At 60.0% G+C, this 27,102-nt stretch overlaps 1 protein-coding gene across 1 annotated transcript; it reads left to right on the top strand.

Moving 5' to 3' along the window:
• The first annotated feature begins 3,782 nt into the window (after nucleotides 1–3,782).
• DNMT1 (DNA methyltransferase 1) lies at nucleotides 3,783–26,650 on the top strand. Its single transcript, XM_056119851.1, has 39 exons — nucleotides 3,783–3,923; nucleotides 9,377–9,413; nucleotides 9,732–9,839; nucleotides 10,034–10,247; nucleotides 10,613–10,691; nucleotides 12,896–12,968; nucleotides 13,705–13,739; nucleotides 14,033–14,111; nucleotides 14,888–14,922; nucleotides 15,477–15,555; nucleotides 15,747–15,781; nucleotides 16,124–16,202; nucleotides 16,317–16,351; nucleotides 16,491–16,536; nucleotides 16,616–16,696; nucleotides 16,771–16,877; nucleotides 17,023–17,141; nucleotides 17,256–17,348; nucleotides 17,838–17,989; nucleotides 18,114–18,301; nucleotides 18,394–18,571; nucleotides 19,447–19,544; nucleotides 19,629–19,776; nucleotides 20,069–20,184; nucleotides 20,286–20,490; nucleotides 20,580–20,707; nucleotides 21,212–21,385; nucleotides 21,906–22,127; nucleotides 22,559–22,751; nucleotides 23,083–23,167; nucleotides 23,257–23,385; nucleotides 23,481–23,905; nucleotides 24,191–24,357; nucleotides 24,462–24,639; nucleotides 24,758–24,953; nucleotides 25,042–25,205; nucleotides 25,517–25,633; nucleotides 26,163–26,253; nucleotides 26,339–26,650. The coding sequence occupies exons 1-39, from the start codon at nucleotides 3,844–3,846 to the stop codon at nucleotides 26,362–26,364; spliced, it is 4,794 nt and encodes a 1,597-aa protein (XP_055975826.1). The 5' UTR covers nucleotides 3,783–3,843; the 3' UTR covers nucleotides 26,365–26,650.
• The last annotated feature ends 452 nt before the right edge of the window (nucleotides 26,651–27,102 follow it).

Here is a 27,102-nt window from a genome sequence, read left to right on the forward strand (position 1 = left end):
CCATGTGGTGTCAGGGATGAAAATGGATTGCTTATGTGCAAGGAAAGTGCCTTTTACCCTTATTCTTTCTCTGACCATATCTTCAATTTTGTAAACTTTTTTTTTTAGGGGTGTGGGAGGGGCTACACTGAACAGTGCTCAAGGATTACTCCTGGTTCTGTGCTTGGGTCACTCCTGGCAGGCTTGGTGGACCATGTGGGGTGTTGGGAATTAAACCTGCATAGACTGCGTGCAAGGCAAACACCCTACCTGCTGTGCTATTTGCTCAGGTCCCATTTTTTTTAAATCTTGAAAATTAAAAAAAAAAGCATTTAAAACAACTGCCATCAAAGTCGTTCCAGAAGCATTTTTTTTTGCTTTTTATTTTATTTTATTTTTTTTGGGGGGGGGTTATACCCAGTGATGCCCAGGGTTTACTCCTGGCTCTGCACTCAGGAATAATTCCTGGTGTTGCTTGGGGAACCACGCGGGATGTCAGGGATTAAACCCGGGTCAGCTGCGTGCAAGGCAAGTGCCCTTCCCACAATAGGACCATTTTGGCCCCATCTCCAGGAGCATTCTGATTATCCGTACCAAAAATAGCGAACAGGGATTCCAGACTCCACATCTGCTTTATTTGTTCATTTATTTATTGTGGGTGCTACAATCAGAGGTGCTCAGGGTTTACTTCTGGCTCTACGCTCAGGGATCACTCCTGGTGGGCTTGGAGAATCCTAAGGGATGTCAGGGATCGAACCCAGATCAGTTGCATGCAAGGCAAGTGCCCTCCCCACTGTACTTTTGCTCTGGCACCCCCCTTTTTTTTTTAAAACATTTTATGTGTTTGACTCAGACTTCAAACAAGAAACTCAAGTGACAAAGAGACAGGGTGATGATACAGAGTGGGAGTGAGAAGGTGCTTCTAGGGTGCTGGGGGGGCCTCCAGTCAGTTTTTTTTTTTTTTGCTTTTTGGGTCACACCCGGCGATGCACAGGGGTTACTCCTGGCTCTGCACTCAGGATTACTCCTGGTGGTGCTCAGGGGACCATAAGGGATGCTGGGAATTGTACCCTGGTCGGCCACGTGCAAGGCAAAAGCTTGCACTGTGCTATCGCTCCAGCCCCCAGAGACCATTTTTGTTGTGTGACTCTTCCAGCAGAGAGGCCTGGACAAAGGTTCTGGGGTATATAAGAGCTTGGCATAAAGTTTAAGGGGCGGTGCATAACCCCCCAGCCGAGAGCCAGGAGTCAGCCTTGAGCATAATTGGGTGCGATCCATTCCCCCCTTACCACCCACAACAACCAACCCTTTAACTAAATTGAAGCAAATCCATCATGGCCTCAAGGTTTATACATTTATATCGGCATGTTACTATTTTTATTTAGTGGCTTTGGGTTGAGGCTTGTATACCGTGGTGCTGAGGGGCTACTCCCAGCTCGGTGCTTGCAGACCAGGCAGTGCCAGGGATTCAACCTGGGCTTCCTGCCCTCAAAGTCCCTTGAACATGAGTCCCTTGCACTGTCTCCTGTATCCCGCCTTGTCTCTGTTCATTCAGACAGGAACAGCTGGCTGACTTCTGTCTCATCGTAAATCATGCTACAGTGAAGACACACGTGCAAATTTAAGATCCTGTTTCGGGGCCAGGGATGTGGCTCAGTGGTCAAGTGCATGCCTCACATGTGGGAGACCCTGAGTGTAATTCCTCGTATTTCAAGGCGAGAGGAAAAGATCCTGTTTTCAGTGGTTCCGGATATATGCCCAGAAATGGGATTGCTGAATCATATGACGATTCTATTTTTAATTTTTTTTGAGGAACCACTGCACTTTCTAAGCAGCTGTGCCTGCTCAGACATCCATGAGCCCGACACAAAGGTGTTAATCGGCACCTTCTCTTCAACATTTGGTTTTCGGACCCCACTCTGGGGTGCTTGGGGGTCCATGCAGTGTTAGGAATCAAACCTGGGCTTCCTGTCTGCAAAGCATGAACTCCAGTCCCACACTTAGCTGTTTTTTCTTTTTGGGCTACATGTGGTAGTATTCAGGAGATAGTCCTGGCCCTGTGCGCAGAGGCTGTTTCTGAAGATTTCTGGGTCCCATATAGCTGCACACAAGCTGCACCTTAACCCCTGGGCTAGCCCGCTGGCCCATTCTGTTTTTGTTTTCTTGGGGGCCACATCTGGCAGTGCTCCAGGCTTACTCCTGGCTCTGCTCAGAGATCACTCCTGACAGGTCTTTGGGGACTATATGTGGTGCCAGGAATTGAACCTGGGTCAGCTGTGTGCAAGGCAAGCACCCTCCCCCTTGTGCTACGAATCTGGTCCTCTTGACTCCTTCTTTTCTATTTTGGGCAAAGGTCATCTTCAATCTAAGAGGGCATAACTCCCTGGGCATAGCTTTCTGGGCTGTGATTGGTGAAGCTGACCCTTCGGGTATTTTTTGAGAAACGCCTTTTCAAATCTCTGCCCATCTATTTATGTTCTGGGGCCACACCCAACTGTGCTCAGGGTTCACCCCTCGGCACTCAAGAGTTTAGGATGGAACCCAGATTGATTGCATGCAAGGCAAGGTCCTTATCCATTCTATCTGTCACCACCCGATTTGAATGGATAGTCTCTTTGGATTGTTTTCTTTTGGGGGGTGTGGGGTAGTAACTAACACCCAGCGATGTGCAGGGGTTCTTCTGGCTCTGTGCTCACAGTTTTTCTTGGTGGAGGTTGAGACCAAATAGGATGTTGGGCTAGAACCCGGTCAGAACCCGAGTCAGCTGCGAGATGTTTTAGTTTGTGTTGCCATTCAAGAAATCTTAGGCAAATTCACAGCACGTGATTTTGAAGCTTTCCCCATGTGATTTCCGGTTCTAAGGTCCTTGATTCATTTTGAGATTTTCATATAAGATGGAACGTTCAGCTGGACTTTTCTCAGTGGGATTAACATACTTTTTAATTTTGAGTCACACCTGATGGGTGCTCAAAGCTCACTCCTTGGGTGGGTTGCTCAGGGCACCCTATGGGGTGCTGGGGATCCATGGAGTCAGCTGCGTGCAAGGTCAACTCCCTATCCGTTGTACTTTCGCTAAGGTCGCATCCTTAAGCACCTTTGTGTAAGAGTGTTACCTTTCCTAAATTCTGCTGAGTTCTTTAGTTTTTGGGTGCTCCTCTTACCGTGCTAGGGAGATCACTCCTGGCAGAGCTAGTGGAGGGACCCGTGCCGGGGATCGAAGCATTTTGTGCATTAGAAATTGTTTCCAATGGGCTGCAAAGTGGGCTGGATCTTCCTACCCAGCGAGATTCCTGGTCCCAGCTCCATATTTCGCGCCCTCCCACAGTCCCTACGACCAGGGGATCTATTCTTATAGACTCCTCCAGCGCCTAAAAAGACCCCGCCGCAGGGATTTTAGGGAGCAAGAGGTCGCTAGGGTGGGGACTGAGGGCTTTAACTCGAGAGAGCCCCTCTCCCCCGCCGCAGCCCCCCTGCCCTCTGGGCGCGCTCCCCTGCCAGCCGGAAAGGACCTGAGAATGAATGAGAGCCGGCTCGGCTTCCCAGCGAACCGCGGGGCGCGGACGAGCCCACTGGGCCGCGCGGAGGGGTGCGCGCTCGGCGCGCGCATGCGTGGCCCCTGCCCGGGCCCGGCGTGGCGCTTGGGGCATCGGGTGCGGGGTCCGGCCTCGCCCGCCTGGTGCGCGCCGCCTTCCCCGCGCCCGCGCCGGGGTGGTACGTTCCGCCTCCGCTGCTCGCCGCCCCTCCCTGTTGGTTTCGGCGCGAAAAGCCAGGCCGCTCTGTGCTGTTGCTGCCGCCGCCGCCGCCGCCACCGCCGCCACCTCTGTCAGCGCTGCCGTAGCCGCAGTCCGCGCCGCGCGCCCCGCGATGCCCGCCCGCACCGCCCCGGCCCGAGTGCCCACGCCGGCCTCCCGGGCCGACTCCCTGCCTGACGACGTGCGCAGGCGGTAGGTGCTCCCGAGCGGGATGCTTGGGGGTGGTGCGGGAGACTGGAGGCGCTCAGGGGGCTGGGGGTGGGGGACCGCGGCGGAGGTCTCCGCCGGGGTCGCGCGTGGCCGCGACTGACAGCCGCGCGCGCATGCGCAGAGTGCTTGGCGCGCGCCGGGCGGCACTTCCGGTCGCGCGCCCTGGGCCCCGTTTGGCGCCAAAACGGGCCTCGGGGCTCTCGCGGCTCCCTGGTGGCTGGAACCTGGGGGGCGCAGGGTGACGCCTCAGGGTCGGCGAGCAGACGGGGCCCGGGGTGGGAGTCCTGGGGCCAGAGGGGTCCCCCGATTTCCGGAGCCGCCGTGGGAGCCGGGTGGTGGCACAGGAAGTGGGCAGCCCTGCGGCCTCGGGACACCCCTGGGTCCCCCTCACCGGCCACTCCGGCCTCCACTTCCGGTGCCCGCCCCACTTCGGGGTTCAGGCCCGGCGGGATTCCTGGGAGGGTTTTTTTTCTCTTCTGGGGGGTTTGGAAGAGAGGTCGCCTCCTCGCCCCACGGTGTGTCCCCCGTGTCCCCTCATTGCTGCTCATTCCGATGGCGGCTTCCAGAGAAGGACGTCGCCGCCTCTCGGGGCCTGGGCGTGGCCGGCTCAGGTTTGCGAGCCCCTATTTTTTGGGGTGGGACCCCCTCCATCCTTCGCTGCTGGGGAAAGGCACGTTTTTTGCAAGGAAGTGCCGGCGCTGGGGGACAAAGGCTTGGAGGGGGTCTTTGACTTGGAGGCCCCGGACGGTGCACGGGGAGTCCCCTGCAGATTGTCGGGAGTCGGGGGGCCGATGATGGGTGGTAGCCGACATGGGAGATGCCCCTCCCCAGGAGCAAGCCAGTTTGCACCGGCTGGACTTGGATGGGGAGGCCCCTGCCGCTGAGTTCCAAAGGCTGCTGCTCCCCCACTTCCAGAAACCCCTCCAGGTTTTGCAGATGTTCCCTGACTTCACACAGGCAGGCCCAGGGACCCCCCCCCCCACTCTCCTCCTTCACCCCTGCAGGCCTGGACCCTGGAGACGAGATTGGCTGGCCCATCTTGCTTGATTGGGGTTTGGGAGCGGGGACAGAAGTGAAATTCTGGGGGTCAGGGTGTGGGGAGCGTGCATTTGGGTCTTCTGCCAAATTGAAGCCACTTTCATTTGATTTTTTTTTTTTGGATCCACTCAACAGTACTCAGGGGTGACTCCTGGCTCAGCACTTGGGAATTAGTCCAGGTGGTGCTGGGGGGGAACCCCTGAGGGATGCCCCGGTCGAACCTTGGGTGGGCTGCGTGCAAGGCAAACGCTCTCCACACTGGACTATCACTCTGGCCCCTGAAAACCACTTTTTATCCTGTGTGATTTTTGAAGTTGGTACCTGGGGGCTGCATCCCCCACCCTTGAACCCTGAAACCACTTGACCAGCAAGTGAGATGGGAGGGGGGTGTTGCTGAAGAATTTGTCCACAGCCATGGCTTGAAAGGGATCAGACTTTAAGATTCATGATAGAATTTAGGGCCCAGCCACCCTCCCTTGAACCAGAGCCCTGTGCCCCGCACCATTTTCTCCTGGTGTCCTTGTCTCGTGGTTGATGTTGAATAATTATTAGATCATTATTTTTTTGTATGGCTCTCAGGGATTACTCCTGGCAGACTCATGGGACCCTATATGATGCCAGGGATTGAACCTGGGTCGACCGTGAGCACAAGAGCAAGGCAAGCACCCACCCTGCTGTGCTGTCTCTGTGGCCTGCTGTATCTGTTCAGAAGCAGCTGATCTGCACTGGAGTTATTTACCTGCATCCCCGGGGCTACCTGAAAGCTGTCAGGTCCCCTATGTTGTTAGCTGGTCATCACTTCTTTTAGCTGGGTTTTATCAGCACTGCTGTCTGTCGCTAATTGCTTTGTTGTCCTTTTAATCCTCCTGGCATGGCTCTCATTGTGCCGGGCAGGGGCTGCGGGAACCCAAGATTCCCGCCTGCGTCTGTTCTTTCTGCGCAGACCTTGCTGTGAGACAGCTCAGAGCTGGTTTGTTGGAACTTGGAATGTTCTTAGACCCACGATCTGCTGTTCTGTGCTAGGATTGGCCACTGACGATTCAGAGGGTTTTTGTTTGGGGGCCGCACCTGGCAAGGTTCAGGAGTTATTCCCAGCTCTGTGCTCAGGGATCACTCCTGGCGGAGTGATTGGTGGACCTTAGTGGACCCTACTGGATGCCGGGGATTGAATGGTGAACGCCCTCCCCACTATACTGATGCTCAGACCCTGTTCCGTGCCCCTTAACCCTGCACTTGCAGACTGTTCCCTCGCCCTCACAAAGGGTCGTCAGGGCTGGGCCTGCCTTACCACTCTGGAACCAGCCACATTCATCGTCTTTGGTGCCTTGGCACGCAGCTGCGAGCTTGCCCGTCAGACTCCGCCCTTCAGGGGAGCCCCGTCGTGAGCCTTAGCTACGATACCAGCTTGCTTCTCGGCTCCTGGTGCTGGGTTCAGCAGTTCCTGAGATCTGGTGACTTGGGTATTAGCCAGGGCAACGCTGCTGTCGTTCTCCCCTGTGGAATGACAGGAGAGCAGCTGTGAGGGCTAACATATTTGGGGGTGCTTTGTGGTGGTGCTCTCCGCTGTCCCAGGGCATTAGGGATGGCCATGGGAGAGCCGCCGTATGGGGGCGGTCAGAGCAGGCATCTCTGTCAGGGGACTCTGAAGTCCCAGCCTGCAGGACACATTCGGGAACACATGATAGTGGCAGTGCATGCTGGGTAAGAAAGTGCTGAGTTCTAACCATTAGGCAACCGGGGAGGGCTTCCTGCCCCCCCCTCCTCTCTTGGAGGTGGGCATGGTTGCAGTCCGCGTCTAGGGTCACTTGGGGACTGATGTGGCCTCTCTCTACTCTGTATGTTGTCCCATTGTTGAGACCCTGATCTTATGTGACGCTCTCTGCTCCCCGGGGCCACTCCCCACCTCGCTGTCATTTCTCAGCCCTGATTTCTCCCAGTCCTGGCCCTGCTGTCACCTGGGGTGCTGTTAGGGTTGCAGCTACCTCCAGTTTCGATGCCTCCACCCCTGTCTCCAGCCAGTTCTGACTGCCAGTCGCCAAGCGCCCCAAAATCAGTGTTGCCTGAAACGCTGGCCAGCGCCCCCCACGAGCCCCACCCCCATCCCTTCTTTCCCACTGGGAAGTTGTGAGCTTCTGATGCTGTTTTGAGAGCTTGAGTAAAGCAAGGGTTGAACCTTTTCTTTTTTCCTGCTTTTTGGGTCACACCCGGTAATGCACAGGGGTTACTCCTGGCTTTGCACTCAGGAATTACTCCTGGCGGTGCTCAGGGGACCCTATGGGATGCTGAGAATCGAACCCGGGTTGGCTGCCTGCAAGGCAAATGCCCTACCGGCTGGTACTATCGCTCCAGCAGCCCCCAGGTTGAACCTCTTTAAGTCTAACCTGTTCCCACCTATGTCACAGATCGAATGTTCTGGAGGGCCAGGAAAGAATTCTCCTCTTCTCATTGTGCCTCGTGGGACAGATTCAGGTGCCACCGAGGCCCCTCTGTTTTCTGGCTTTAGTCCGAGGCCCGTTCTTCGTGCCTTTTCTGCGCACGTTCCCATGTTCAGGGGATCAGGGCTTGGAGCCCTCTGGGCGTCTGTGTGAACACCACAGCCCTTCACACCACACCCATTCTCCCGTGCAGCCTGGCCTCCAAGGCGCAGTGAATGGTGGTGTTCCTCACCCCAGCCCTATTTCGCGCCTGTAGTTCTGGTGTTGGGCAAAAGCGAATGTAATCTCTCTGCAGCTCATCTGTTTGTCCGTCCTGTACATTTTGGCTGGACCCATTTTCTTGTAGCTTGCCACTTCCCCTTCCCGTCCCCCTTCAGTGCGTTGCTCACTCCGAAACCAGCCAAAGACTGGCCCAAGGTTCTGGCCTCCATCAGACTGGCCACCGGCCTCTTCTCTCTGGACCTGCTTCCCTGCTGTGCAGCCACCCTGCGCTCCTCTCCACCCCCCCACCCCATCCCGGACCTTTCAGTGCTCCGTCTCTGGAGCGGGGGACCTCGGATTTGCCCTGTCCTTGCACTGTGGGCAGATGTGGCAGGAAGTGAAGCCTGTGGGCCTGAGCCTGACAGCAGCAGGCCTGGCTCTTTGTAGAAGCTGGCAGCAGCCTCAGGCCCCCCTTGGAGAGGGAGGGAGGTCTCTGCGGCGGGCACCTGGGTTTCAGGGTGCTCCAGTGCCAGCAGTTTTACTTCCTACCCGGCCCTCAGCTTCTGGGGTGCCTGCCTGGGGTGCCTGCCTGCTTCTGGGGCTGTTGGTTTGGTCTAGTCTTGCCCTGGGCCAGCCACTCCTAGGAATGGTGGCAGGTTCAGACTCCAACCTCAGGAGCCCAAAGCAGACAGTGAGAAATCTGCTAGATTCTCACTCCTTTGTCTGGGAAAGGGCACCAGGAGCTTCTAGGGAACTCGATTTGGAGTTACCGGGTGCAGGTTAAGTGTGTAGCCCACAAGGCGGGTAAGCACCACACATAGCCCTGCAATTGGGAGAGCCCTGCCTGGCTGCCTGGAGCCCGTATGTGCAGCCACACGGCCCCTGCCTGCCTGTCCCTGGCCTGGCGTTTACACTTGGTCCCTCTTCGGACAAGAGGGAACTCTTCTCTGCCCCTGGGTACCTGGCCCCTGTGGGTGCTGGGGTGAGGCCCGCTCAGCGCCCAGACACTTGCCCAGCTGGTTAGACCTGCGTGTGTCTTGCACAAACACACACACACCCAGACACACGCACACGCACGCAGGCCCCAGGCTGGGAACAGCCGTTCCTTGCCTCCCTCTCATCTCCTGCTTCTCTGCTTACCCACCCAGTGGGGCAGACCCTCATCTACTGGGGTGGGGGATGGTGCAGGGGCGTAGCCCACTGCCTCATGCACGCCCCCAGGGCAGCAGGTCTTCAGGGAGTTGCTGGCTGACTTTTCCCGCCAAACTGTCAGATGGTTCCGCGCCACCGAGCGCTGCGGTGGGAGGCGCCTGACAGCTGCCAGCTTCTCTGACTTGTGCTGCCTCTCCAGCGGCACGAGGGCACCCCCTGCTGCCCGGATGCCTGGATACCCCATTTTGCATTTTGCAGCTGCCTCTCCCAGACAGGACTGGAGCTGTTCCGCCCTGCTGTGGCCTCTGTGGCCTGGCACTCCCTGCAGGGGGCGGGGTCCTGGTGGAAAGACACCCCCCCTGCATCCTCCCTTCCCGGTTCCTACAAGCAGCCCTTCTGGGGGACCCTCTACCACCAGACTCTGCCCCCCTCCCCCAGACCGCCAGTGACTCATGACATAGACATGGCCCTGTGGATTCCCACGCCCTGGACGTATGTGTCTGTGTGCGTGTGTGCAGTTGAGCCTCACTGTTCCCCAAAAACCTGCATGCTTCTGGGGAAACAGCGTTGCTTAATGGGCCTTTCTTTCTCCCCTGCTTCCTTCCCCAGGCTCAAAGACTTGGAACGCAATAGCTTGACAGAAAAGGTAATTATTATTACTATTATTGTTGGTCTTTGTTTCCTCCCCAGTGGGGAGGGTTTGGGCCATACCCAGGGGTGCTTAGTGGCTGTTCCCGTGTCTGTGTTTTGTGGGGACTGGGAGTGGAATTGGGGTCAGCAGCACTTAGGGCCAGCGCCTTAGCTCCTGTAGCCTGTCCCTGCCCCGCCACGGTGGGGCGGCCACCTAGAAATGCCTCATTTCTTTGGCCCCAGGCCCATCAGCCCACTTGGTCGGTTGTATGTTGCTTTGCTCCTGAGTTCCAGGCTTCTAGGGCCTTACTTGAAACCCACGTCTTACCCTTAGGAATGTGTGAAGGAGAAATTGAACCTCTTGCATGAATTTCTGCAGACAGAGATCAAGACTCAGTTATGTGACTTGGAGACCAAGTTACTGACGGAAGAGCTGTCCGAGGTAAGCGGGTTCTTGAACTGCTAGAAATGGGGGGTCGCTGCCCGCACGACCTGGCGTGACTGGGGCGGCCAGGCTGTTCCACCGCGCCTCCTTCCCTGCTCGCTCAGAAGGAAATGCTTGTGATTCCTGATTGATTTCTCTGACCGCCACCGGTTTCCATTCACTGTTCCTTAAATTATCCTTTCCTGCCGTAGGAGGGCTACCTGGCTAAAGTCAAATCCCTTTTAAATAAAGATTTGTCCCTGGAGAACGGAGCTCATGCTTTCAGTCGGGAAGTGAACGGGGCACGTGCGAACGGGAAGCACCTCGGTAGGGAGGAGCGGAGAGCGGCCATGGCCTTCAAGTCACCCCGGTCTGCGGCCAAGCCGAGCACGCCCCGGAGAGGCAGGGCCGACCGAGAGACAAGGGGTAAGACGTGCGCAGCTTCTGTGACCTGGAGTGGACTCGGGGCCCCGGGAATGAAGAGACGGACTCCTGCGCAGCATTGGGGTCCCTGGGCTTATTCCTTAAGTTCCTTGCTCTTGGCCTGTGGTGACCGTTGCTTCCCCGACAGCTTTAGCAGGATTCTCCTTCCTGCCTGCCTCCGCACCCTGGCGTGTGGGCCAGATTCCTCACTAAGCGTCAGAGGGACCAGCCACCCAGGGCGATACTTGTTATTTTGGGGAAGGGCTCCAGCTCGCAGCTGCATCCCTTCCCACCTGCTCAGCCATTGAGCAGGCCAGCGCCCCTCTATGGGACCTTCTTCCTCATGGGGCGCCTTCCTTCCTTCTCAGAAGCCGAGGATTCCCCGACACCCCGGGTTACACGGCAGAGCACCAGACAGACCACCATCACGGCTCACTTCTCGAAGGGGTCAGTATGTGGTGTGTGGCCAGCGGCCTCCTCTTGGGTATAGGAGAAAAGCAGGAAGGGCAGGTGTAGCTTGCCTTTCGTCAATTGCTACTTGAATGAAGGATTATTTTGAGGGTGGGGCCAGAGCGGATAGCCTAGTGGATAAGGCGTTTGCCTTGGCACATGGCCTACACAGTTCGATCCCCGGCATCCCATATGGTTGCTCCATCCACGGCCAGGGGTCACTCCTGGGCATCACTGGGTGTAGCCCAAACACCAATTTTAGGGGGTTAGGGGAACCAAGAGACAGTACAGCTAGTAAGACACTTGCCTTGTACGTAGCTGACCTGGGTTTGATGCCCAGTGCCACATAGGGTCCCCCAAGCCCAAAATCATTCTTGGGAGTTCTGTGACACCCCTGGTGGCGCTCAGGGGCTGTTCATTCCTGACTCTGCTCAGGGATCGCTCCCAGTGGTGCTTGGAGACCATCTGCGGTGCCACGGATAGAACCCCGGCACTGGCCATACGCATGGCATGCACCTTCACCTGCTATAACTAAGCTCTTGAATTTTTGATAAGCAGTATCTTTCTCTGGGGCTGGCGGGGGTTGGGGTGGGCTGGCATTGCCAGTATTGCTCAAGACTCAACTTCCGGCTCTCTGCGCACTTATTTGTGTACTCACGGGACCATCTGTGCTGCAGGTGATCTTCTGGGGCCTGCCACATGCAAGGTGGTGCCTTAACCCCTGTACTTTCCCTCCAGCTCTTCAACTATTATGTAAGACAGCATGAAGACTAGTGAGGACATTTTTATTCTAACTTCTAGGATACCTCTACTATCCACCCCACAAAGTGAAGGTAGGGCTGGAGAGAGAGTACAGGCTTTAGGGTTGCTTATCATGTGTTCTGCCAAGTCTGATTTGTATCCCTGGCACCATGCTGGTCTCTCAAGCACTCCCCACACAAAAAAAGTGAAGTTAGTACAATTTTGTTTTGTGTTTTGTTTTAAAGCCACACCTGGCGATGCTTAGGGCTTACTTTTGGCTCTGTGCTCAGGGATCACTCCTGGCAGGGTTTGGGACTGTATGGGGTGCAGGGCGTTGCACCCGGTTGGCTGTGTGCAAGGCAAGCACTCTCCCTGCTGTCCTGTTGCTTGAGTCCTGAACTTAGTCCAGTGGATTGTGCACTCACGTGCCAGTGGTCAGTGTGAATCCTGAGTGTAGATGGGTCCATCATGCTCCATCCCACTCTGCCCCCGCCACTAGGGTTCCTTTGAAATAGATGCCAGCTGTGTGGTCTCATCTGCGGGCACTCGGTAGTTTCCTAGATGTGACCTCGGGGCGGGCGGGACGTACACATGATGCTTTCGTTCCGATTTTGCTTTAATGGCCAACGTTGGCCAACGAACGCCCCCCCACCCTCAGGAAAGGAAGCGGTAGCTCGAACCCTACTCTTGTCTCACAAAGCAGAATTAGCATGGCAGCTACCTTCTGGGATCCATGGGACACGCCCTGGGGGACCCCAGCACAGCGTAGCATTGCACGGCTGGTGCATGGGAGGGGTGTCTGGGTAGAATAAAAGCAGGGGTGGGCTGGAGTGATAGCACACCTGGGGACATTTGCTTTGCAGGTGGCTGACCCGGGTGCCTACCCTGGCATCCCATAGGGTCCCCTAAGCCCTCCAGGGGGTGATTCCTGAATGCAGAGCCAGGAGTCTACCCCAAGCTTCGCCGGGTGTGTCCCCAGAACAAGACCCAAACCAAGAGTGCAATAGGTGGCGAGCGCTCACGTTCTCCCCAGTGTCCTTCCCTCTGATCTTTCTTGCCGGTGGCTCTGTGCTCAGAGCCCCTTCCATACTGTGGGTCGCCCCTTCCCTGCTCGTGTGCAGATGAGTTGGCCGTTAGGTGTGGAGACCGGGGCACAAGGAGCTGCGCCTGCTCAGGCTTGCGCAGAGACGGGGCTGTGTCCTGCTGTGGCCCTGGCCATGACTGGTGCATGGTGAAAGCCACGTTTTCCTGGGGCTGGCAGGATGGTGGCCATGTGCACCTGTGGCTCGGTGGGACCATTCAGCTTCAAGCCGCGCCCGCCACGTTTGCCACAAAGATGCATCGGGGAGAGTGAGGGGTGTCAGTGCCACAAGCCTGTGCTGAGGCCGTCGGGCAGGGCAGGACGGGGTTGCTGGAGGCCGGGGTCAGCCCCTGACAGTTGGTTTTTGCTGTGTGGACAGTCCGGCCAAGCGGAAGCCTGATGAGGAGTCTGAGAGGACATCCACAGAAGACTCTGGTGATGAGAAAGACCAGGTGGGGACCCTGGGTTCTCCTTCCCTGTGTCCAGTCTGCCTTCAATTGTGGCTTGGCCCTGGGCCTGCCTTCAGGGGACATGGCCCTGAGGTGGCCCAGCACCCGGGACAGAACCGTGGAGATGGGCTGAGATGCAAGACTTGGGCCTCTGGGGACAGCCTAGGGGAGAAAGTGGACCATGGGCAGCATTTGCTGCTGACCTTGGAGTAACTTCTTTCCTGGGTCAGTTTCTCTATAAACGCTGAGAATTTCGGGGCCTGCGAGGTAGTACAGCAGGGAGGGTGCTTGCCAGGCTGGATCCCTGGCATCCATAAGGTCCTCCGAGCACCATCAGGCGAGGATTGCCAGATGTGGCCCCAACAACAAAACCCTGAGAATTCTGGCGTGGTTCTGGCCCACTCAGGAGCCAGTGGGTGGGGCCTGACCAATATCCACAAAACAAAAACAAAAGCAAATTGCTTTTACTTGGAGTTAAGGTAGCACCTTCCACCAGTGTTAACTTTGTTTGACTTTCTGGGCTGTGGGGCTGACTCCTGGCTCTGTTCAGGCATTGCTCCTTGGGCTGGGGGAGTGTGTCTGGTGCAGGGGGTGGAACCGGGTGGGCACATGCACAGCCGAGGCCTTACGCCCCATCCTGTCTCGGCTCAATGCTGATGTGTGGATGTTTTGTCTCAGCACTTGGTGCTGGACACTTGGAAATGAATCTTCTTTGTAGCTCCCTCCTTTCTCTGGGCAGGATGAGAAGCGACGGCGAGTCCTTACCCAAGAATCGTAAGTGCCACTTGCTACCTTCTCGTTTTGGGAGTCCCTGTCTTTTGTACGCCAGGAACGTGCCCTCACCTGCGTGAGGGGAGCCGCGCGGTGGCACCCGTGGACACTGGGCCTGGGGGCTCGTGTGAGTCCTGAGGTCAGGCGGGTTCTGGCAGCAGCTGTTCCTGGAGCTGGAGTCCACACTTGGGGTCCACTATGCACCTCTGGGGGCTCCCAAGATGATGCCGTGGGTGGGGGGTTGGTGAGGCCCGGGTTGGTGTCCCCAACTCAGAACCCTGTGGTCTCGCTGGCAGGGTTGCAGGTCCATCCTCTGAGGACGTGGGGCAAGTCCCAGCAGAAGCTGGCATGGAGGATGGCGCCCGTGTGAAGAAGGTAAAGCCAGCCAAGTTCATTCCTCCCTCTGCAGCTGCCCTTGGGGGCCTGCAGGCTGGGCAAGAGGGAGCAGAAGGACCTTCTATTATTATTATTATTATTTTTTTTTGCGGGTCACATACAGCAATGCACAGAGGTTATTCCTGGCTTTGCACTCAGGAATGACTCCTGGCAGTGCTCAGGGGAGATGTGGGATGCTGGGAATTGAACCTGGGTTGGCCGCGTGCAAGGCAAATGCCCTGCCCGCTGTATTATCGATCAGCCCTCGCAGAAGGACCTTTTATACCTGTCTTTTGGGGGGAGGCCACATCTGGTGATGTTCGGGTTACTCCTAGCTCTGCACTCAGGGATCAAACCCGGGTTTAGGCAGATGCCCCTCCCCGCTTTCCTGTCTCTCCAGCCTCCTCGCTGGAGAATTTCTAAGGCAGCTGGTCTACACCCACCGTTGAGGGGATGGGATCGGTTTAGATACTTTTTCTTTCACTGGAATATTCTTTTTTGTTTGCTTTTTGCTTGTTGGGTCACACCTGGCTATGCTCAGTGGTTACTCCTGGCTCTGTGTTCAGGAATTACTCCTGGCGGTGCTCAGGGGACCATATGGGATGTTGGGGATTGAACCCTGGTCAGCCGCGTGCAAGGCAAATGCTGTCCCTGCTGTGCTATTGCCCCAGCCTCAAACGGCTGTGACTATTGCTCCAGCCCCTCACTGGAATATTCTGAACAGGAATATCCTAACCAAGCGGGGGAAGAAACTCACCCTTTCTTTCTCCTCTTAGGAAGAAAAGAGATTCAGAAGTCCAACTACAGAGCTGTAAGTAGAGCTGAGGTGGTTCTGTGCAGTCTGTGTCACACTTGCTGCCAAAACGGAGTGGCGGGTCACCAGGTGCCCCTAGGATCCTGGTGACTGGGGGCCGGGGGGTCACAAGGGGCTCTAGTTTGGGGACGTCAGGCCCACTGCAAGGCCTGCTCAGACCTTCCACATGGGCCGCAGATTGGGGGGTGGTCACAGCATGGGTGAGCCGTGCCTGTGACCCAGGGCTTGGGGCATGCTGGGGGACCTAGCCTGGGTACCCCGAGGAGGGAGGAACCTCGCCAAGACCCCGTGCCGGATTGGCTAAAGCCCCAGGGTGGGTGGGGCCTCGGGACCCTGTGACCTGGCCAGCTGTGGCAGTGGGGAGAAGGCAGGAGGACAGCCTGGGTCCCACCATGACTCTTCTCCCACCGGCCATGTGCTCAAACCCCGTGTCCCTGTGGGCCCTGGCAGGCAGTGGCGGGGGGTGCGCCCCTTCGCTGTCCCCCTCAGGTGGCAAGGTCTGGGCGAGGGGCCTGTGAGCCTGTGGTAAGACCCTTTCTCTGCTCTGCCAGGACCCCCAAGTCGCGAATGAAGCTGGAGGCAGACACAGCTGTGGGACCCGGAACCTCTTCTGAAAGCGCGGATGAGACGGTAAAGACCCCCTGGGACCCTGCTGCTTGCTCCTCCACATGGCTGCTGGCCCAGCTTTGTATCAGGGCGGAGCGAGGTGGGGTGCGGAGGTCTCAGCTCTGCCTGCTCCCCTGCCTCCTGTACCGCCTTCCCAGTGTGGCGTCACAACCCTGGGCCCTGCAGACACTGACTTTGCCCTTCGCCCTCTCCAGGAGGAAAGGAGACCCCAGAGTCAGTCCCGAGATCTGTAAGTGGCTGTGGCTCGGAGTCAGTCGCTGGGCTGTGCTGGTGCAGAGCCCGGCTGGGCAGGGGCCTGGACGGGCACGGGAAGTCACTCTGGGGACCCCATCTGAGCCTGCCACCACACCTGCTATCCGTGTCCGAGCATCCCTTTCTTGGCCCCTGCCCTGGGCCCCTGCCATGGGCTGGGGGGTGGGTCCGCCTCAGGCTGGAGAGGCGCCTCCCCTGGGCTGTGCTGAGGGGGTCCCCCTAGACCTGGTCCTGACAGGGCGATGATCCCGGTCCTTCCCTGGCGAGTCAGGAGTTCCGCTGGACTCCAGGCTCCCCTTGACTGCCTGTCCCCTGACAGCACTGCCAAGCGGAGGTCAGAGGAGGAGCTCGAGGAAGGCAGGCCCCAGGTTTCTGACGAGAGGGACGAGGACGAAAAAGTAAACTGGGCAGCTGACGGGGTGGGCTTGGCGGCCGCGTTTGGCCGAGGCTGCATGGGCAGCGCAAGCCCGGTCTGGCGGGAGCCCTCTTCACCCTCCCCCTGTTCTTGCCAGGATGAGAAGCGCCGCAGGACGACATTCTCAGAACCGTAAGAGCCACCTCTTGCCTTTCTGTCCAAGGCACCGTTAGACTTATGGGACCTGGAGAGGAAGTGGGGGTGGCAGTCGGAACTCCCGGCCGGGAGCGGGGAGGAGGCACCCAACAGTCCTCGCTGTGTCCGTCCTCAGGGTGGAGAAGAAAGTGGCACGAGTCAAAGCTGTCATGACCTCCAAGGTACACACAGGAGCTCCGGGAGTGAGCGGGGACTGGGGGAGGCCCTGGGCACTGACGCATCCCCTTGTGCCCCCCCCAGAGTGACCCCCTGAAGTGCATCCACTGCGGACAGAGCCTGGACAATGCCAACCTCAAGTACGAGCAGCACCTGCCCGATGCGGTGAGTCTCTGCCGCCCCGCGGAGCCCGTGTCCCTGCCCCCGCCCCTTGCTGAGTCCCCCTATTTCTCCCCCAGCTGGAGGAGCCACAGATGCTGACCAACGAGATCCTCAACATCTTCGGCAGCGAGTCCGGCTTCGGGAGCTACGAGGAGCTGCCCCAGCACAAGCTGACGTGCTTCAGGTAGGCGCAGCCAGGGGCCAGTGCGGTGTGACCACTGATGGGCGTCTGGGGGCGGAACCCCGTCACAGGAGGGCAGAGGGACCGTGCTTCTGGTGGGAGTGCGACAGACACGCGGGGAGCTGACTGGCGCCCTCTTCCTGTGCAGCATCTACTGTAAGCGCGGCCACCTGTGCCCCATCGACACGGGCCTCATCGAAAAGAACGTGGAGCTGCTGTTCTCGGGGTCAGCGAAGCCCATCTATGACGATGACCCATCCCCCGAAGGTGAGTAGGGCCAGGCCACAGGGTCCTCTTGGCCGTCGCCTCTGGGAGCCCGGCCCACTCGGGCGCCCCCATCTCTGCTCTCGCCCAGCTCTCTGCGAAAACGCTTTCCCCTAGGCGGCGTGTACGGCAAGAACCTGGGCCCCATCAACGAGTGGTGGATCACGGGCTTTGATGGCGGCGAGAAGGCGCTGTTGGGCTTCACCACCTGTGAGTGTGACTGCCGCTTCCGGGACCAGAACTGACCTCGGTTCCTGTTCCACCTGGGCTGTGGGGGGGCCCGGGGCTGGGTCTCCGCTAACCTTGGGGGTGCTATGTCAGGTCCAGCTGGGGTGGCCAATTCTTTCTCCGTCTGCCCTGGGCCAGAGCTTCCGGTTCACGGGTGCCTCCTCGGCAGTGCTTGGGGCCCCAACCGGGGGTGCTGGAGCATGTGGTTTCTGGGGCTTGAGCAAGCGGGGCCTGGGGTCACACCTGCAGGGCCTTGCTCTGAGCCCCCTCCCCCCATCCACACCTGTCGTGGTTTCCCCAGGCTAGCCCTTCAGCCTGGTCTCCCTTCTTGGGCTGGCTCGTGCTGCCTCAGCTAATGTGGCTGCTGGTGCTGGGAGGGCATTGACTTCCTGTAACTGGCCTGTTCTTGAAGTTTCCTCAGTTCTTCCCTGCCCTCTGAACACGCGTCCACCCCACCCCCCACACCCACAGCATTCGCCGAGTACATCCTGATGGAGCCCAGCCCGGACTACGCCCCCGTGTTCAGCCTGATGCAGGAGAAGATGTACATGAGCAAGATCGTCGTGGAGTTCCTCCAGGGCAACTCGGAGGCCACCTATGAGGACCTGATCAATAAGATTGAGGTGCGGCCCTAGGCGGCAGCACCCCCCCCCCCCGCCCCCCCCCCCCCCGGCCGGCGGGTGTCCAGTGTGGGCCTGTGCCCCGCCAGCTTGCGCCAGCCCCCAGCGCATCTGTGTCCTCCTGCAGACCACCGTGCCTCCTTCCTCGCTTAACCTGAACCGCTTCACTGAGGACTCGCTGCTGCGCCACGCCCAGTTTGTGGTGGAGCAGGTGGAGAGCTACGACGCGGCGGGTGACAGCGACGAGACGCCCATCTTCCTCACGCCCTGCATGCGAGACCTCATCAAGCTGGCCGGGGTCACCCTGGGGAAGAGGTGAGGCCGCGGCCCCCATCCCCGCTCACCCAGGTTGGCCCCCTGCCGCTCTCCCGCCATCTCCAACCGGCCTTCGCACCCCGCCCCTGCAGGCGGACAGAGCGGCGCCGCGTCAACAGACAGTCCAAGGAGAGCAAGGCCCCGACGAAGGCCACCACCACCAAGCTGGTGTGCCAGATCTTCGACACCTTCTTCGACGAGCAGATTGAGAAGGACGATCAGGAGGACAAGGAGAACATGTACAAGCGCCGGCGCTGTGGCGTCTGCGAGGTGGGGGCCTGCGGGGTGCCCGCCCTGGGGACGGCGGCTGTCACACGGGGGCCTGCGGGGTGCTGCCTTGGGGATGGTGATTGTCACCTGGAGGCCTGCTGGGGCTCGTGACACAGCGTCCCTGGGAGGAGGGTCTGTTTGGTCTGGATCCGAGCAGGCTCCTCCAGAGACCCGAACGCTCGGTTGCCCCCTTGCAGGGCTAGGGGTCCCCTCCTGCAGGCAGAGCCTGTGCCCAGGTCTTTTTAAGAAGATCTGCTTGGGGAGACCACCACGTGTCCATCCCACAGCCTGGGAAGCAGATGGGACTTTGTGTCAGAGGGTAATGACTGCAGGGGCTGGAGCAATATGATAGCGGAGAAGGCGTTTGCCTTGCACACGACCAGCCCGCATTCGGTCCTCAGCATCCCATGGGGTCCCCTGAGCCCTGCCAGGAGTAATTTCTGAATGCAGAGCTGGGAGTAAGCCCTGAGCATCGCCAGGTGTCACCCCCAAGCCCAAACCAAACCCATGACTTTGGACAGGGCCTGGGCGGCTCAGCATCTCCTGAGCTGAGTGCTGGGGGCTCGCCCCCAAACTTGCACTTGTTCATGTTTATCTGGACCCCACGCTGCTGGCAGTGCTGAGGGGCGTGGGCATTGCTCACAGGGTCCCCCGAGTACAGAGCCAGGGAGGTCTCTTGTGGCCTGAGAACCAGTGAAACGTGGGGCCAGAGAGACCAGATTGTGGGGAGGCCTCTTGGCCCGAGTACCCCCAGTGTGATCCCTGAGTGCAGGGCCAGGAGGAAGCCCTGAGCACCGCCGGGTGGGGCCCAAACACTGGAACCCAGCTCGCTTGGAAGCGGAGCCCAGCCACTGACCTGCAGCCCCGCCCCGCAGGTGTGCCAGCAGCCCGAGTGCGGCAAGTGCAAGGCCTGCAGAGACATGGTGAAGTTCGGCGGCACCGGCCGGACCAAGCAGGCCTGTCTGGAGAGGAGGTGGGCCCCCCTCCTGCCCCGCGCCCTCCCCTGCCCTGCCACTCACCCCCATCCACCACAGCCCTCATGCCCCTCCCACTGTAGGTGCCCCAACTTGGCCATGAAGGAGGCAGATGAGGACGACGAGGTGGACGATGACATCCCCGAGGTCCCGTCGCCCAAGAAGATGAATCAGGGCAAGAAGAAGAAGCAGAAAAAGAACCGGATCTCCTGGATCGGGGACGCCATCAAGGTCAGTCCACAACCCCCCTCCGGGAGCTTCTCCCATGGGGAGTCGCGCTCTGCCAGTCTCTCTGTGGGCAGCAGCTGGGGGTTCCATTGCTGAGGGGAGAGCCATGCCCCGGCTCGTCCCTGCACAACATGGCCCTGTGTGGGAAGACTGGGGCGGCCTGGAGGGCTTCCTAGAGGGTAGCCGAGCTGAGGCCTGGCAGCGCCCTGGGGTGGGCCGGGAGATGGGGGCTGTGGACCGGATGGCAGAGCCCCTTAGGCCCCCGGCCCTCCTGCCACGCCACCCTCGTTCCCAGGTTGAGGGCAAGAAGACCTACTACAGAAAGGTGTGCGTTGACTGGGACACTCTGGAGGTGGGCGACTGTGTCTCCGTCTTCCCTGACGACCCTTCCAAGCCCCTTTACTTCGCCAGGTCAGGACGCCCCCTTCACCCCCGACCGCGCTCGCCCTACTGGGGTGTTGGAGGGGGGCTGCCCCCGCCCGGCCAAGGGTCCCAACTTCCTCTCTGGGCAGGATCACGGCGCTCTGGGAGGACACCAGCAACGGGCACATGTTCCACGCCCACTGGTTCTGCCCAGGCAAAAACACTGTCCTGGGGGCCACCTCGGACTCACAGGAGCTCTTCGTGGTGGACGAGTGTGAGGACATGCAGCTGTCCTACGTCCACAGCAAGGTGACCGTCCTCTACAAGGGACCGTCTGCCAACTGGGCCCTGGAGGTGAGCACCCGCCTCCTCCCCCCCGCTTCCACCTCGTCCCCCTCCCCTGCGCCCACTGCAGGCCCCACTGTGTCCTTGGCCCCCTGCAGGGCGGCATGGAGCCGGAGCCTCTGGTGAAGAACAAGAAGGTCTACTTCTACCAGCTGTGGTACGACCAGGACTACGCGCGGTTTGAGTCCCCCCCCCAGATCGAGCCCCCCGAGGACAGCAAGCACAAGTGAGCATGCACCAGGGGGCCTCTGTCACCCTACCTGCCATATACTGGGGGAGGGAATGGGGGTGTCTCGCGTCTGTGGCCCGTATCCTGCCACCTGTGGCCTTAGAACTGGGGATTGGGGGTGGTGGGGGTGACACTGAGGTGCCTCCCTTAGGGGCCGGAGCAATCACCCAGCGGGGAGGGAATGCAGCAGGCCCGGCACCCCATAGGGTCCCCCAAGCACCATGAGGAGTGATTCCCGCTCGCAGAGCTGGGAGTAACTGGAGCATGGCTGGGTGTGGCAGTCCCCCGCCCATCCAAAAAGATGCCTCCCTTAGCTGGACGCTGCCCCTCAGGGCCACTGGACTCCAAGCGCCTCTTCTCTCCACCCTTCTCGCCATGCTATCTTGCCGCAGACACTCCTGCGGGCATGGTTGGCAGTGGGGTGGCTGGGCCCACGCCGGGGCTCCGAGGCCGGCTGCTCAGGACCCCGTGCCTGCTCTTCCACCCCCCACCCCCCACCAGGTTCTGTGCCAGCTGCGTGCGGCTGGCAGAGATGCGGCAGAAGGAGATCCCCCGCGTGCTGGAGCAGCTGGAGGACCTGGACAACCGTGTGCTCTACAACATGGCCACCAGGAACGGCGTCCAGTACCGTGTGGGCGACGGCGTCTACCTGCTGCCCGAGGCCTTCACCTTCAAGTGAGTCCCCGCACCGCAGCCTTGCTGCTGTTCTCGTCATCCCCTGAACCTCTGGACGGTGCAGGGTTGGGTGGGTGTTGAGTGGGGGGTTGTCATCTCCCTGGCTAGGTGCCCGTGAGGGAGACACTGGGCTTCCCGAGGGTGGGGTAAGCTCTGAGCCCGGCAGGGCTGTAAGTGGGGGGAGGTAGAATGGAGGTAACTCCAGTTTGTGTCCCCAGGTAATGCTCAGCGTTCCCTTGTGGAACCCCATCCCTGTCCTTTGTTCTGTGACTAAGAGTCACAAACCCCCAGTGAGGCTTTTTGTGGTGGGGTGGGCTGCTCAGGTCAGGGGCGTCTAGAGCCTGAGTCTGCACAGATCCCCCCACCCCAGGCTGTAGACACTGTGTGGCCTGGATCGTGAATCCAGTGTGTGGTGCCCGGGCTTGGCCCATTGTGACCTCTGGGCTCATGCCTCCGTCACCCCGAGATGGGCTGTGCCCCTGCTAAGTGCTGGCCTCGACTTACGGTGGTATCTCTGCAGCATCAGGCTGTCCAGCCCCGTGAAGCGTCCACGGAAGGAGGCAGTGGATGAGGATCTGTACCCTGAGCACTACCGGAAGTACTCGGACTACATCAAGGGCAGCAACCTGGATGCACCCGAGCCCTTCCGCATCGGCCGCATCAAGGAGATCTTCTGCGCCAAGAAGGTCAACGGCAAAGCCAACGAGGCCGACATCAAGCTCCGCGTGCACAAGTTTTACAGGTTGGCATGGGGAATGCAGTCCTCACCGTCCACAGCAGGACCCCACAGTTATGGGGGGACTTCCAGGTCCATCTCTGCTCCACCCGGCTCCCCGGCTGGCTTCTGGGTTTTTCGTTGGGATTTTGTTCTGTGTTTTATTGGGGGTTCACATCTGGCAGTGCTCAGGAGTTACTCCTGCCCCCGGTGCTCTTGCTCCAGCCCCTCGTGGTGCTGCTTTGCCCGAGGCCTTGGCCCCACTCACCTTTCCTGGGACCCCAGAAGTCTCTGTAGTTCTCCCCACGTCTGTAACTGGCATTTCCTCTTGGTTTCGAGCATCGGGGCCTTCATGGGTGGGGAGCCTGGGATCTCCCCAAGTCTCTAGACCTCCAAGCAGGGGGCACACTGCACTCAGCCGGCTGCAGAGCCCCCCGAACCACCGCTTGTGCCCACAGGCCAGAGAACACGCACAAGTCCACGCCGGCCAGCTACCACGCGGACATCAACCTGCTTTACTGGAGTGACGAGGAGGCAGTGGTGGACTTCTCGGCCGTGCAGGGCCGCTGCACGGTAGAGTACGGCGAGGACCTGCCAGAGTGTCCACAGGACTTCTCGGCCCGCGGCCCTGACCGCTTCTACTTCCTGGAGGTACAGCTGGGCGCCTCCCGCCCCCCACTGCCTCCCATACAGGGTCGTGTCTCGGGCTGGAACTCTGAGGGGGCCGGCCCAGAGTGTGTGTGCGGAGCGGGGAGCTGCGACACGGCTCCTGAGCCAGGGCCCTGGGGTACCAGGCCCGGTTTCTGGAATGTGTGGTCGAGCTCCCCTCGGGGCCTTCGGGGGTGACCCATACAATCCACTTTTGGTCTCCAGTGTTAGGAAGTGTGGGGGTGAAGCGCCTTGGGGGCGCACTGTAGCGGCTGTGTCTGGGCCAGGGACCGAGCTCTGCCCTGCCCAACACTCCCGCGCTCCTCATCCTCAGGCCTATAACGCCAAAAGCAAGAGCTTCGAGGACCCTCCGAACCACGCCCGCAATCCCTGGAACAGAGGCAAAGGGAAGGGCAAAGGTGGGTACTGGGGTGCAGCCTCGCGGCAGGGCTAGGACAGCCCCGGGCGAGGCCGCCGGCTGACCGCAGGTCGGGCCATGTCTCCACAGGGAAGAACAAAACCAAGTCGCCGCCGAGTGAGCCGAGTGAGCCCCAGGCCACCATCCCGCTGCCCAAGCTGCGCACCCTGGACGTGTTCTCGGGCTGTGGGGGTTTATCCGAGGGCTTCCATCAAGCAGGTGGGTGCCCCGGGCATGGGCCCCTTGGGGCCCCCGGCCTCTGCCAGCTCCCCTGCACTCAGGGGGCATCAGAGACTCTGCCCATGTCCCCCCAGGCATCTCGGAGACACTGTGGGCCATTGAGATGTGGGAGCCCGCGGCGCAGGCCTTCCGGCTCAACAACCCAGGCTCAACCGTGTTCACGGAGGACTGCAACACGCTGCTGAAGCAGGTCATGGGCGGCGAGCGCGTCAACTCACTGGGCCAGTTGCTGCCGCAGAAGGGTGACGTGGAGCTGCTGTGCGGCGGCCCGCCCTGCCAGGGCTTCAGCGGCATGAACCGCTTCAACTCGCGCACCTACTCCAAGTTCAAGAACTCGCTGGTGGTCTCCTTCCTCAGCTACTGCGACTACTACCGGCCGCGCTACTTCCTGCTGGAGAACGTGCGCAACTTCGTGTCCTTCAAGCGCTCCATGGTCCTCAAGCTCACGCTCCGCTGCCTCGTGCGCATGGGCTACCAGTGCACCTTTGGGGTCCTGCAGGTAGGCGCCCCCGGGGCTGCAGGGGCGTTGGCTGAGGGAACTGGATGAGCCACGTGGAGGGCCCGAGCTGCCCTTTCCACAGTCCATGGGAACTGGGGAACCATGTCCCCAGCAGGGTGGGGAGATGGGCCGGGCTTGGCATGGGGTGGGCAAACACGTTTTTCCCAGGGAGGTGGCACACTGCCCCTTCTGAAGGGACCACAGTGACAGGGATACTCGGGGCTGTAGGGCTCGGGCCGGTGGGTCAGCGCAGCTCAGTTTGCGAGTGTCCGTGTCCACTCACAGGCTGGCCAGTATGGCGTGGCCCAGACGCGCCGGCGGGCCATCATCCTGGCGGCGGCCCCCGGGGAGAAGCTGCCCCTCTTTCCCGAGCCGCTGCATGTGTTCGCGCCCCGCGCCTGCCAGCTGAGCGTCGTGGTGGACGACAAGAAGTTTGTCAGCAACATCACCAGGTCGGGCCCTCACGGAGGATTTGGGGACTGGGACACTCAGCTGCCCCTGGAGCCTGCCGTGTTGTGTCTCTAGAAGGTCACGGGTCCACCGGGCTCTGTTGCAGGCTGAGCTCTGGCCCCTTCCGAACCATCACGGTGCGGGACACCATGTCGGACCTCCCAGAGATCCGCAACGGGGCGTCGGCGCTGGAGATCCTGTACAACGGGGAACCACAGTCCTGGTTCCAGAGGCAGCTGCGAGGCTCCCAGTACCAGCCCATCCTCAGGGATCACATCTGCAAGGTGAGGGCGTCTGGACGGCTGCGACCACCCTCGGTGACCCTTTCCTGGGGATTGCTGGGCTGGTGGACCCGGCATCCCACTGGGTCCCCCGTGCTGAGCCCTGGCCCGGCTTCTGCAGGACATGAGCGCCCTGGTGGCCGCCCGCATGCGGCACATCCCCCTGGCTCCCGGCTCGGACTGGCGCGACCTGCCCAACATCGAGGTGCGCCTGTCGGACGGCACCATGGCCCGCAAGCTGCGCTACAACTACCATGACCGCAAGAACGGCGCCAGCAGCACCGGGGCGCAGCGCGGCGTCTGCTCCTGCGCGGAAGGTGGGTGCCCAGGGCCCCCCCTCTCCCCCGGCACGCCTGCGTGCACAGACACCGCGCCCCCAGCTTCTGAGATGCCCTGTTGCCGCAGGTAACGCCTGTGACACGGCCGCCCGGCAGTTCAACACTCTCATCCCTTGGTGCCTGCCGCACACCGGCAACCGGCACAATCACTGGGCCGGCCTGTACGGGCGCCTGGAGTGGGACGGCTTCTTCAGCACCACCGTCACCAACCCCGAGCCCATGGGCAAGCAGGTAAGTGGACGGGCCTCACCACACAAGCTCGGTGGGGACCCCGCCCGTTGACACGCCCCATGAGCACTTCGTCCAATCCAGACCCGGGCCCATCGAGACCCCGCCCATTTTTGTCAGGCCCCGCCTCTCGCCAGAGACACCAGCCCAGCACCGCCAAGGCCCCCCCACCTGCCTCTCCGCCACACCGTTGCCCACCTGTCGCCCTGCCCCTTCCAGACTGCTTCCAATTCAGACTCCGCCCGCTGACACGCCTGCACCGAGGCCCCGCCCCTGACACGCCCCACTTACCACCCGGTCCCCACTCCCTGCAGGGCCGTGTCCTGCACCCCGAGCAACACCGCGTCGTGAGTGTGCGGGAGTGCGCCCGCTCCCAGGGCTTCCCTGACACCTACCGGCTCTTCGGAAACATCCTGGACAAGCACCGGCAGGTGATTGGGGGGGAGGGGCAAGAAAGGGGGAACCTGTCCTCAGGTCCTTCTGCTCCCGGAAAGCAGGTGAACCCAGAGTTCGTGGGTGCAAGACATGGTTCGGGGTGGGGTCTCAGGCGAGGGGCGGGGTGTGGCACAGAGGTGGGCGGGGCCTCGTGGGTTCTCTCCGTCAAGTCTCACACTTAACAGGGCATCCAGGGCTAGAGCCATAGCACAGCAGGTAGGGCGTTTGCCTTGCACGTGGCTGGCCCGCGTTCGATCCCAGCATCCCATTTGGTCCCCTGAGCACCACCAGGAGTAATTCCTGAGTGCAAAGCCAGGAGTAACTCCTGTGCATCACTTGGTGTGACCCAAAAAGCAAAAAATAAAAAAAAGGCATCCACTGCACCCCTGCCCCCGTCTCCCGTCTCCTGCACCTGACCACTGTGATCGAGCAGTTCATAGCCCTCCAAGGGGTGCCAGGACCACAGCAGTGAAGGGACTGGGGCTGGACCGGTCACTGATCCCTGTTGCTTTTGTCCCCCTGCAGGTGGGCAATGCTGTACCCCCGCCCCTGGCCAAAGCCATTGGCTTGGAGATCAAGCGCTGTATGTTGGCCAAAGCTCAAGAGAGCTCCACAGGTATTGGAGGGCGCGTGTGTGGCATCAGCAGGCGGGCAGTTGGCACTGGGGGGCGTGGCCACTGACACCACCTCTCTGTCTGCAGATAAAGAGAAGCCTCTGAAGGACTAGTGTGACCCCGCCCCACTCCCAGTCATGCCAGGGACCCCAGCACGCGCCGGTGGTCTCGTTGTCCGTGACCTTGTCGCTGCAGTCTGCTGCGTGGTGGTCTGCACTATCTGGGGCCCACCTTGCCCCGGCAGTGTCGTCGTTGTCGTCATCCCACTACCGCGCCTGTCGGTTTTAAAGGCTTTTTATCTTGCAGCGAATCAGATGCACCACCTTGAGCGCGGTGATTCAGACTTTATGTAGTTTTTGTATGTTGTAATATTTCTTCAATAAATCTCCTATAAAGCGCCGTGAGGGTGACGCATGGTTGTTGGAGGGGGCTGGGGGACCCCCTCAGTGACATCTGTGGGCAGGTCTCTGTGTTCATGGTGCATTGGGGGCTGCATTGCCCCCCACCCTGTGACTTTGCTCCTGCCAGTGACGCATGAGTGACCGCAGGGAAGTCTAGAGGGGCTGTCATGGGTCTCGCCTGGCCTGGAGCCCCTCTGACCTGGGAAAGGCTGGGATGCCTGACAGTGATGTGGCTCTGTCAGGACCACCAGGCCAGGAGCCCTGGCCCAGGCCATCACACCAACCCCCTTTGCCCAAGCATCTGGCATCGCCAACAGATTGCAGGGGCCCAGGTCAAGCCTGGGAGCTCCAAGATTGAGCAAACCTGTTTCTCTTTGGGGAGGGACTTGCTGTAATGTGTCAGTAAAGCAGAAGCAGATGGGTGAATCTAGCACCTGTGTGCTGCTCCCG

This window comes from Sorex fumeus, unplaced genomic scaffold (genome assembly GCF_029834395.1).
Source record: "Sorex fumeus unplaced genomic scaffold, SorFum_2.1 ptg000041l, whole genome shotgun sequence".
NCBI lineage: Eukaryota > Metazoa > Chordata > Mammalia > Eulipotyphla > Soricidae > Sorex > Sorex fumeus.

Coding starts and splice junctions, on each gene's coding strand:
- DNMT1 (XM_056119851.1), top strand. CDS start 3,844: ATGCCCGCCCGCACCGCCCCGGCCCGAGTGCCCACGCCGGCCTCCCGG. Junction 3,924..9,376: donor CCTGACGACGTGCGCAGGCG/GTAGGTGCTCCC, acceptor TTCCTTCCCCAG/GCTCAAAGACTTGGAACGCA. Junction 17,990..18,113: donor ACCTGATCAATAAGATTGAG/GTGCGGCCCTAG, acceptor GTCCTCCTGCAG/ACCACCGTGCCTCCTTCCTC.